The following is a 12,241-nucleotide window of genomic DNA, read 5'->3' as shown; positions in this document are numbered from 1 at the left end:
ATAATCAGAAATAAGTTAGTAAACACACCCCAAACTGAGGAATGATCATCATTGTTTTTGTTGTTTCATTTGGTGACAAAACTGGAACTCTAAGCTAAAATAAGCCAAATCTTATAAAAGCTTTTTGGTTTCTATTCAATGTACTCCTTTATCATTTTTCTCCTTTATCTTTTTGTATAGTTTTCTTTTTGTATAGTTCTTTATCTTTTTGTGTATATTGTTTTTATGTTCAGTTTTTGCAAAAAGCTCCTATACAAACATAACCACACTGAAACACACAGACAACAGATGGGGCATTAGAAACCTTTAATGTTCATACCAACAGAATCCAACTGTTGAGCTTTTCACACATTAACAAACTGCTGCCCAGCATTAAGATGACACAAAATGAAACGCTGCACAATAAATGTGCAAATAAAATACCCAAACAGGAATCACAGCCTTTAAAACGAAAGCAAAGACTTTGCAGCCCTGAAGTTCAAGGCTAGATATAATGCTGCCACCTAGTGTTCAAATCAACAGAAAAAAAATCTGTTAAATCTAATTTAAATAATAAAATTAAAATCTAATCTATAACAAAATGGAATCAGGAATTCCTGAAAGCAAACCATTGCCAAAGATTGCTTAGCGCTTACAGCATATATATGCCACTCTAAGAAGGCACATGAATAATTATAATATTAATGTAGTACTATGTTGATCCAGGTCTCCTTTGGACACATACAGTGATGGTGATGCACAGATTTACCAAAATCTAATAATAAACAATTCAAAGAAACTTTTTGTGTTGTGAACCAGAACAATGACAAAAAAAAAAAAAAAAAAAGGGTGCCATGATCACGGCGTCAACTCAGAGGAAACGCCACGTGCTTCTCATTGGCGTGATCATTTTTGAATTGCTGCATGCAATCCCAGCCTGCTGGTGAATTTTTCCCTATCGATGTTCTTGTGCTCCGGGACGTGTCTGAAGGTGCAGTCGTCCCTTGTGCATCCTGTCGTCCTCCAGAAAAAGCACTCCTTCTTGTATGTGCTACAATATGAAAAACAAGTGATAAATCATTTAAAAAAATCAGTTCTGGTGATGAATGATAAAATTTAAGTTAAAAAGAAAATACATTCTTTGTTCTTTAAAAAGTCCAAAAATCACAGAAATAATCTGAAACTACAGGCCCTGATGTAATACAATATAAAGTAATCAGGTCTTATTCGTCTCAATTCATCAAAGGAGAATAAAATCTAATCTTGTGACAAAGTGAATCAGTGCTTTTCTCAGTAAAAGGAAGAATGTCCTTACCTTGGGCGAGGGCAGCGGTCAGTAGCAGCTAATTTGGACCCACCGAGTTCAGGGTGGACTTTGTAAGGGTATCGCACCGTCAGCGGAGCCCCCTCGAAAATCATTCCCTGGAGAGTGAACAGACCTTGTTAATCATCGATTACTGTGACCGTGGTTTTCTTGAGTAATTTATCAATGATTTATCATTCGGGTTGGTGCAACACAGATGCACTAAGAGTTTTCGTGAACTATGATCACCGTTAGTGGGGCCACTACTGTAACAATAAATAAAGAAGACTACACCAACAGGCGTGAGTGCAGTGTGTAGATGGCAGGTAGCTGCCGTGGAGACAGAACAGGTTAGTCTTATTACTTTATGTGCTTATATTTGTCTTCCATTAAATACCAGTTTACCAGAGATGTCTGCTGCCTCTGCATTTACTGGCCAGCTGCACTGCAGTGTAACAAAGAGCATAAGCAGACTCTTGGAAACCCACAGACTCAAAAACCTACAACACTGGACTTACAGTCAGACTTTACTCATACTATACAAACCTTAGGTTTCATATCACAGTGCCAAGTCGAAGAAAAAAAAATCTAAATGTGCATCACAATCCAAAGTTCACTGTCTTGTCTTGCCTGTGACTCATGCTGCTCTACACTACACACACACGGGTTTTGTCCCTGAATGTAACTACATATAACTCACTGCAAATGGCAAATGGATACATACATTAATACACTGGATGGCTTTATCACAATCTTCCTTTCTGGTGTAATTCACAAAGGCACACTGTTGCTCCAGGAGCATCTTGATGCTGTAGATGGCCCCAGCTCTGAGAGGGAGAAAGGAGCGAGTGTTGAAATGATCGATGAACTCACTACTTAACTGACAAAAAAAGATCCAGCAACTGCTCAGATCATGTTTTGGTTTTTCTTTCTAATTTCAAGCCTACAACATGAGAGTGCTGAGGAAGATCCTCACACAACAATAGCATTGCCATAACTCACCTGCTAAAGAGCTCGTGGAGTTTTACATAGGTGACAGTAGGCGCCAATAATCCAGTCCAAACAGGGAAAAGTTCTCTTTAAAACAAAACGGCAAGAATAAAAACATTCAGTTTTAAATTGATATGCTCTATGATTAAGCAAATAACGTTAAAAGCTTGAAAGGAAATCTGAGCCCACTTCCTCTCAACATCAAACTTACAGTCACATTAAAGTCAAGTCTTCCAGCATTATACACTCTTTAGTAGATCCTTACTCCGACTACATACACAAACTTATACATAGCACATCCAAGGTGAGACAAATCAGTCGGAGACCTGCAGAGTGATTATCACCCCCCCCCCCAAAAAAAGCCCTTAAAATATTGCAAAAAGAAAACTATAATTTCATAAACACCCTTTTGTTTTAATTTTCGCGTACATATTAATGAGGACTTACGGTTTTGGACCATTCCTGGAGCGAGGGGTCGGCGACTGAGACTTTGATCTGTTTTGGCCAAACGCGTCAGACTCTCTCATCTGCTGCATTCGTGGGCGGCTTGGTTGTAGGACAGTCCACTCTCCCACATCGTCATCGTTATCATCATCATCATAGTCATCATCACCGTCATCATCTTTCAGCCCTGCTGGTGGGTCTGCTGTCTCTTTGCTGGTGGCAGGAGCTGTGCAGGCTGAACAAACAGTACAGTCATGTTCACACTTGACTGGAATTTATATATTTTTGTGATTTAACACAAAATCACAAGTGGTGACAACACTGTTCTTTTAGACGAGGTGTAGATTTTTTTTTTTTTTAAACACAAAAGCAATTTTCACAAATCGACTAACCCTACTCAATCATGGCAAAGAATGTAGTCTTAACAGTGCCGACTGTTGTAGTGCACTCTTTATATACCAGGACGCTGTTGTTGTTACAACATTTTATTTACCTCCAGGACCTGTGTTACTCTCACTGGCAAACAGAGCTTCCACAGCTTCCTCTAGTGTACCGTGAGTTTTCAGGGCTTCAGAGCTCACTGCCCAGCTGAAGCCCATTTCCTGAAATCATACAAACATACAGACATTAAAGCCACAAATGATTACTTTATTAGCCCAACACATACACACCGACAGGTGACACTGGTGTATCCCAAAAAGAGCTTTTCATATGAATCTGTGGGAGGGAAACCAATGAATCAGACTTTTGTTTTGTCTCATTTCCATTTTTGCAAAGCGTCTCCTACCATGAGGTGCAGCGTCTGTGCTCGTTTCAGCTCCTGTGCGGCTTCAGCACTTGTACTTTCCAGCCTCAGGACTTCTTTGTAAATCAGTGAGGCTTCGTAGTATCTCTGGGAGAATCAATGTTAGGATTTGAAATTAGTTGGGGAATTTACAACAAGTTGTAGGATTGCGTTATTACACAAACAAAACCGCCAAGTCTTCAGTTTTTAAACGAGCATGCTTAAAGAGGTTCTGATTCAGCCACACGGCATTTTGGAGGATGCAGTCTGTTACTGTTTAATAGCACCGGGCTCTTCACACAGGGACTCCTGTTATGCTGGTAATGAGGGAATGCTAAATAACAGAAAACACCCAAGTATGATGCAATGCAGCACAAGCAAGTATCTGCAGTTCCTCTATTGTTCCACAGAAGTATGTTAATCCCCAGAGATCTCAGTGTCAAAATGCCCATCTAAATCATATTTACAGCTACAACAAAAAGAAAAAAACAGCAAAATATAAGCTGTGTTAACTGGATAACTTACCTTAAGACCACAGAGAGCTTTCCCTTTCCTAAATAAACCTTTTATCCAGTTTGGTTCCATGGAGAGTGCAACGTCAGCATCCGTGAGAGCACTTTCATACTGCTGTAGTCTTTCAAAACAGAGGGACCGATTTCCAAATAACCTGAAACACAGCGAACAAACATTTATGGCCATTAGCAGTTAACAGCTCCTGGTAGTTCTAATGATGTCAATTTAAGTCAATGTTCTTACTTAAATTCCTTTGGGTTGAATTTAATAGCCTCAGTGAAACATTTTACTGCCTTCTCGTACTGCCCAGAGGCAGCCAAACGATTCCCCATGTCTGGAAAAGAGAAAAAGTACTGTTGTGTCCTCTTTGTATTTTGACTTTTTTTTTAACATAAGGCTCTCAATGATGATGGATGGAAAATGTCACTTACTGGCAAACTCAATGCTTTTCTTTGCATACTCCTCTAATATGGGATCCATTGATTTCTGTATAGAAAACCCCCCCAAAAAAGTCTGGTTGATGAATAATATTTTCAAAGTCGTACTTTGAATTGAAAAACAAAAACAAACACATTTGCGTTGTGGTTGCTAGTAAAAGCTAACAAAAGCTTCATCCAGCAGTATGACTGAGCTGAAATACTGAGGGTTGAGGTAGGAGCGCAGAGGGTTTTGCAGCATGCTTACACATCACATTAGATAATGGTTAGAGGGATATTCTCTGTGTCAAAGGGAGTCCGAACAGAATGTCCCAAACTACAATCAGTAATATTAAAATGATCAAGGCTAGGCAGGGGGTGTTTTTGTGTCTGTCTTTGTGATTCCAGGAAAAAGGAGCCAAAGCAAATTAAATCTTTTAAAACGACAGATATTTCTCCTGTACTTCCTTCTAAAAAAAACTTTGAACACAACACTACTGGCAGTCCTAAGACTGACTGCTAAAGTCCCACTCAAGCAGGCCTAGAGACCGGTCAGTGACCCCTTGGTGACTGTCAAGTAGTTATGGAGAAGTGCAACCGTGTGCACAGGCAAGCCAATGAAGCAAACAAACTTTCCAATGCTCTCTTTCCACTCCCCCAACTTTCTCCTCCCCTGTACATAAAATATACGGGAACTGAGACAGTTTTTCCACATGAGCTTGGAGCTATGTCAACCCCTTTCATAGGGAAGAGGACGGCCACTGTTTGACACAAGCATTACAACTGCCAGCCAATACTGGCTAACAGAGTAACAACAGAAGCTTCTGAGGACAACACAGAGGAAATGTTACCCATAGTGACATACTTGAGTTATCGGAGAACAGAGGTTATGACATTAATAACCTCATGTTTGCATGGAAGATGCTGACTTGTTTGCATACAAGCAAACATTTGTCAACCAGTTGGGGAATATACATTTATGTTGCCACCAACCAGTCTCCAGGTTAAGTGTCAAAACATTCAGCAATTTGGGAGCAACAGACTTTAGTCTTGACCTATAAGAATATGTTTTCAAGATTCCCACCTCTTTACTGGTTTCAGCTTTCTCTTTCTTTCTAACTTCAGGTTCCTCAGTGATATTTGGATTTTCCACTTCAGGCTGTTGAACAGCAGATAATTTACTTTCCGCCTTTTTTCCTCCTTTTTTCTGTTTCTGAATCCACATCTGCTCAGGCGCCGATTCAGCAGAAGCAGCATATGAATTATTTAAATCCAAATCCTACGGAGGATAAAACAAGGTGGTTGTTTTGGGGATAATCATCCGAAAGGTGCTCTTGTGAAAAGACTGTCATTTAAAATACGCATGAAAAATAGTGTTACATATTTGCATATAATCTGATACTGTTAAAGCTCTACCACTTAGTTCCCCAATGCATTAAAAGAAAAGGTTGCCTTTCTGTTCCAAAAAACTGAAATTTACAACTCTGACAGACCTTTTGCTCCTCTTCCTCGTTCTCATTCATCTTCACAAGATTTTTTTCTGCAGTATCAGCACCAGTCTTATCACATCTGGCTGCCTCAGTTGCCTTTTGAGTTTTATCGCTTCGTGAGGATCCAGTTGTTTCTGCATTACTTTCAATTATAGTCTCATCATCTTCTTTTTCAGAGGAATCTGACTTGCCTTGTTCTTCCTCCTGAAATAACATAAACAGCATTACAAACAATCAGAGCAGCTTTAAAAATACCTTTCTGTCTGGATTTTCCACTCAAACACTTGCATGTACACACAACAAGGATAAAAATAGACTCACAGGTGAACCGTCTTTAGCTGCACTCTCCTTTTCTAGCCGCTTCTTTTCTTTTTTACGCTGCAACAAAAGACAGAAAATTCTGGTAAAAAAAAAAAAAAAAGCAAAACGCCAGCATTGCTAGAACGTTAAATCCTAATAAGTATGCATATGCAGACCATTTTTTTACGCTTGTTCTTCTTAGTTTTCTCCTTACGCCTTTCCTCTTCTTCTATTAACTCCTTTGCAATTCTATCAGCCTCCTGGTGAAAAAAAAAAAAGGCAGTGTCAACTAACGTTCCAATAAATTCCCAAAAAAGATTAAAATCTGACAGAGTGCACACAAGATAAATTGCTTTGGATAAAATTACCATTTTAAAAGATAAATATAATACTGCTTAAAGTTTTTTCAATGCTTTGGTTTATTCCCCACAGAGTACGTGAGTCAGAGAGAAAGATATGTCCTATTACAAACCAGACACAAATATTAAAGAGATCGTTCCTTGTTTCATTTCCCAACAAGTGCAACAAAAGGGCAATACCTCATCAGTGAGCTGTTTTATTTGCGGATGTGGTTCTAATGTCCTGTTAGCGGCCCTGCGTTGATAATAACGATCGTCATCGTCGTCGTCATCATCTGAATAAACAATATCTTCCTCCAAAGGATTTAAAAAATTTAAACCTGCAAGTTATAAAAGACAACTACAAAAATGCGATCGTCACTCCACAATAACACAATGCAAAGATCACACCAGATTCCCTGCTTTTTAATCACGAAAGTGGTGAAAAGAACCACAAAAAAGCAAAACACCTGGAAACAAGTAAATAACAACATTTTTAAGTAAATGAACTAAATCAAATCAACTACTACAGCTTTTTAAAGAAAGTTCCTCCTCACTGTTACAAAAGTGTCATAAGCATCTACTTGTTACACTCAATACATACATGAAATAAGTGTTATCAGTTTAGTTGGATTTCTTGTGGCTATAACAGAGGTGGGAGATATACAGCAGCTTTAGAATTAAATAACAACATTTTAAGAACATTTGCAATAATTCGATTTTGGTTGTTGTGGGAAATATCTGTTATCTGTTAACACCGTTTTGCTGATGCTTGCAGCTTGGACACAATAAGTGTAAATATAGGTAAATTTCCATCAGTCTTTTCTAACGAGCAACTGTCACTGATGACATGCATCCTAATTTGAACTGAATCTACTGAAATAAGGTCCCACGGGTGCCAGCAGCATTATGATGCAATAACAGTGACACAGCATAAGTCTGATGCAAGTGCAAATGTAGCCTTATACTTCATTTCCCTACAAATTAAGTATAAAATAACTGCTCAACACTTTCAGCTCTTGAGCAGCCTGCACAATTGCACAGTGTCTTTTAGACCCCATTCCTACAAAACTGCTCAAAGAAGTCCTGCCATTAATTAATTCTTCGATCTTAAATATGATCAACCTATCTCTAATAATCGGCTATGTACCACAGGCCTTCAAGCTGGCTGTAGTTAAACCTTTACTCAAAAAGCATCTCTAGACCCAGCAGTCTTAGCTAATTATAGGCCAATCTCCAACCTTCCTTTCATATCAAAAATCCTTGAAAGAGTAGTTGTCAAACAGCTAACAGATCATCTGCAGAGGAATGGTTTATTTGAAGAGTTTCAGTCAGGTTTCAGAGCTCATCACAGCACAGAAACAGCTTTAGTGAAGGTTACAAATGATCTTCTTATGGCCTCTGACAGTGGACTCATCTCTGTGCTTGTCCTGCTAGACCTCAGTGCAGCGTTCGATACTGTCGACCATAATATCCTATTAGAGCGATTAGAACATGCTGTAGGTGTTACAGGTACTGCACTGCAGTGGTTTGTATCATATCTATCTAATAGACTCCAGTTTGTGCATGTAAATGGAGAGTCCTCTTCACACACTGAGGTTAATTATGGAGTTCCACAGGGTTCAGTGCTAGGACCAGTTCTGTTTACATTATACATGCTTCCCTTAGGCAGCATCATTAGAAGACATAGCATACATTTACACTGCTATGCAGATGACACCCAGCTCTATCTGTCCATGAAGCCAGATAACACACACCAATTAGTTAAACTGCAGGAATGTCTTAAAGACATAAAGACCTGGATGGCCGCTAACTTTCTGCTTCTTAATTCAGATAAAACTGAGGTTATTGTACTCGGCCCTGAAAATCTTAGAAATATGGTATCTAAGCAGATTCATACTCTGGATGGCATTACCTTGGCCTCCAGTAACGCTGTGAGGAACCTTGGAGTCATTTTTGACCAGGACATGTCCTTCAACGCACATATTAAACAAATATGTAAGACTGCTTTCTTCCATTTCCATTTCTTCCTTCCTTTCTTTGCAAGGACACTCAAAAGCCTGCCATCCATGGATTCTGTCAGTGTTTTGATCTGTTCACCATCAACATTGCGTGCAGCAGCAACCACAGCCTCCCAGACACTGTTCAGAGAGGTGTACTGTTTTCCCTCCTTGTAAATCTCACATTTGATGATGGACCACAGGTTCTCAATGGGGTTCAGATCAGGTGAACAAGGAGGCCATGTCATTAGTTTTTCTTCTTTTATACCCTTTCTTGCCAGCCACGCTGTGGAGTACTTGGACGCGTGTGATGGAGCATTGTCCTGCATGAAAATCATGTTTTTCTTGAAGGATGCAGACTTCTTCCTGTACCACTGCTTGAAGAAGGTGTCTTCCAGAAACTGGCAGTAGGACTGGGAGTTGAGCTTGACTCCATCCTCAACCCCAAAAGGCCCCACAAGCTCATCTTTGACGATACCAGCCCAAACCAGTACTCCACCTCCACCTTGCTGGCGTCTGAGTCGGACTGGAGCTCTCTGCCCTTTACCAATCCAGCCACGGGCCCATCCATCTGGCCCATCAAGACTCACTCTCATTTCATCAGTCCATAAAACCTTAGAAAAACCAGTCTTGAGATATTTCTTGGCCCAGTCTTGACGTTTCAGCTTGTGTGTCTTGTTCAGTGGTGGTCGTCTTTCAGCCTTTCTTACCTTGGCCATGTCTCTGAGTATTGCACACCTTGTGCTTTTGGGCACTCCAGTGATGTTGCAGCTCTGAAATATGGCCAAACTGGTGGCAAGTGGCATCTTGGCAGCTGCACGCTTGACTTTTCTCAGTTCATGGGCAGTTATTTTGCGCCTTGGTTTTTCCACACGCTTCTTGCGACCCTGTTGACTATTTTGAATGAAACGCTTGATTGTTCGATGATCGCGCTTCAGAAGCTTTGCAATTTTGAGACTGCTGCATCCCTCTGCAAGATATCTCACTATTTTTGACTTTTCTGAGCCTGTCAAGTCCTTCTTTTGACCCATTTTGCCAAAGGAAAGGAAGTTGCCTAATAATTATGCACACCTGATATAGGGTGTTGATGTCATTAGACCACACCCCTTCTCATTACAGAGATGCACATCACCTAATATGCTTAATTGGTAGTAGGCTTTTGAGCCTATACAGCTTGGAGTAAGACAACATGCATGAAGAGGATGATGTGGACAAAATACTCATTTGCCTAATAATTCTGCACTCCCTGTAATAGGCACAGTGCTAGTCTGTAATTGTGGATTTGCTGCAAATGGCTCAAGAAGATGTATGTCTGATATCCCTTCCCATTCCTTCTGTTTCCTTACTCTTCCAAATGTATGCTCAGTGTTTCCTCCCTCCTCTATTTAACCTTAGATTATTCAACACTGCACTTGCATCAAAGCAGACCAATCTCAGTTTATATAAAAAGGAAAAAAACAACAACACCTGAGCAGCAATGCTTAAAACTGTAAGCCCATTGTAAAGCTCGATTTCAATGTATTCTGAATCCTCTTTAACATAACCTGTAACAGCAGTTTCAGAGAATGCCTTACCAAAAAAGCCAGGCCGGATAGCATTCAGGAAATTGCCAGAAGGATCTCGTCCACTCAGGTAATCTACCATTGATTCCTATAAAGAAAGAAAAAAAGAAACAAACAAATAGTTAGCATCCAACATATTTACATGTTTAAAAAATGAATCTGCTGTAAAATAAACTACAACTGGTTTGGTTTGTAATTAATAGTTTCAGTATTTTTAAAGCAGAACTGCAGCCTGCATTTCACAGGTTCTTGCTTCTTGCAATCAAATGTTTGCTGGTTGGATTCCTCTGTTGTTATCACATGAATATCTTTCATCCTTTTATACATGAAGGGGGTCAGAAGTTCAGAAAATGCTAACAGGTGGAATTGTGAGTAGAGAGTTATTAAATTACTGCGACATTATATGAATAATTTCATTTGATACTAATTTGTCTCTAGGATTAGGATATTTATTCTCCTGTTGATTGACTAATTGATAATGATTAAACAAGTCATGTCTCAAATATGATGACTTGCAGCGTTCCTTCGTTTTATGTCATTATGAGTTTACTACCCCAGCTTCTTTTTCATTAGTACATCTTATCTTCACCAGCCTGGGACACAAAGCACAATACAAAAGTCTTAAGCCACCCTTCCTTTTTCTTTATATTAGTTCTTCAGGCTTTCTGAAGGGTCTTTTTTTTTAAAAAAAAAAAAAAACATTGGCTTATTTACCACTCTTTTCCCCTCTTGTACCAATATTTTTGTTTGTTTACATAAAAATATAAAAAAGAGACACCTAACTCAAGAGACCAGAAACGAGCTGTGGCTGAAGTATACCAAATTACATGAAACGGGACAGAAAAATCATAAAAAGTATAACAGGAGTTTCTTCAGCAGTGCCTCTATTTGTTTTGGGCTAAATTTCAGAGAACGGCGCTGGGATTTTGTCAAAATTGATGGAATTATGAAGATAGAAAACTACACTCACATTTTGCTCTACCATGCAAATACCATCTGGAAAGAGTCTCACTAGCACCGTCTTAAGGATGACATTGCCAGTGTGTTTCAAACAAACACTATCAGTCCACAGTCTGGACCTCAACATTTATGGAGCAGTGTGGGATCACTGTGACAAAGAATGGAACAAAAGCAGCTTGTTAAAGAAATAAAGTAACTCCGAATAAACAGCGTTCGCTGTAAGACTGCAAGCAAGACGTCTGCTTTATTACACGCTGACGAGCCACCATGACCACACCTAACGTCATAATAACCTGTTTTTCTACATCTGTGATAACACTGTAATAACAACACAGCAGTTTTATGGCTTTAGTCATACTCACATGTGTGTGCATTAGTCTCGAGTTTTCTCGAATTCTGGGCATGGCTGTCCCACCTGGTAGGTAGAGAAATGGAAAAATAAACTTCAAACATATATTTAAATACTCAAGGACTAGCATGTAACGTTGGAGCGTTAACATTAAAGGTGGTAAAAACACAGCAGCGTCACCTTCGCGCTCTCTGAAAGCCACAATAATACGTCGTTAGCTGGTAAGCTAAACAGCGACATAAGCTCAAACAAGTCAATTTCTTGGTAAATGAAACTGATGGTCAGGCCTCCCTAATAAGAAATAACTATCACTGCTTTATTCTTACCTTTCACAATCTTTCTAGGCATGTTATTATTTCTGTGAAGTGTCGTCCAGAAGCTGTGTTTATATATATATGTCGTTGTATAAGCAAATTCTACAGTACAGTGATCCCTGCTTCCTGCTTGTGGCGTCGGATTTCTTCTTCTGCTGCTCATTTAGCCACCTGCGCTTCTTCCTTGACGTTTTGCGGAAAGCTTTAATCATTAATGTTGTATTACTGCCATCTTGTGGTAGTGGATTTGTGTGCGAGTGGTGTTTAACTGTGACACTAAATAATATTAGAGAGCTCACGACGTCACAAGCCTCGAAAGACGCAAACACAAACTCATGATTCAGGATATTCTTCTTCAGGTGAGATGTGTGTTCATTTAGTAGTTTATTTCAACCTTTATAAGGATTTGTAAGAAAAATGCATCACTTGCAATGTTTATTGTTGTTCTTTGTTGTCTCCATGGGAAACATGCTTTTCTTTTTCATGTATTATTTATCTA

At 39.3% G+C, this 12,241-nt stretch overlaps 1 protein-coding gene across 2 annotated transcripts; it reads right to left on the bottom strand.

Annotated features, from left to right (window-relative positions):
- Positions 1-289: 289 nt before the first annotated feature.
- LOC146366297 (uncharacterized) lies at positions 290-11,906 on the bottom strand. Of its 2 annotated transcripts, XM_084915120.1 has the most exons (18): positions 11,755-11,906; positions 11,442-11,494; positions 10,132-10,207; positions 6,759-6,898; positions 6,396-6,479; positions 6,241-6,297; positions 5,923-6,123; positions 5,514-5,708; positions 4,445-4,499; positions 4,257-4,347; positions 4,026-4,167; positions 3,504-3,608; positions 3,210-3,318; positions 2,720-2,951; positions 2,285-2,359; positions 2,007-2,109; positions 1,295-1,401; positions 290-1,030 (listed from the first exon to the last, which is right to left on the bottom strand). In XM_084915120.1, the coding sequence occupies exons 1-18, from the start codon at positions 11,903-11,905 to the stop codon at positions 886-888; spliced, it is 2,121 nt and encodes a 706-aa protein (XP_084771246.1). In that variant the 5' UTR covers position 11,906; the 3' UTR covers positions 290-885. The 2 variants fall into 2 exon arrangements, with proteins under 2 accessions (XP_084771246.1, XP_084771247.1); XM_084915121.1 differs by lacking the exon at positions 5,514-5,708.
- Between the last annotated feature and the right edge of the window lie 335 nt (positions 11,907-12,241).

Source organism: Perissodus microlepis, chromosome 19, assembly GCF_051167445.1.
Source record: "Perissodus microlepis isolate ML-2025 ecotype Zambia chromosome 19, ASM5116744v1, whole genome shotgun sequence".
Classification (NCBI taxonomy): domain Eukaryota; kingdom Metazoa; phylum Chordata; class Actinopteri; order Cichliformes; family Cichlidae; genus Perissodus; species Perissodus microlepis.
Note: the sequence above shows the minus strand (reverse complement) of the source record. Positions and strands in the feature narration are given on the sequence as shown.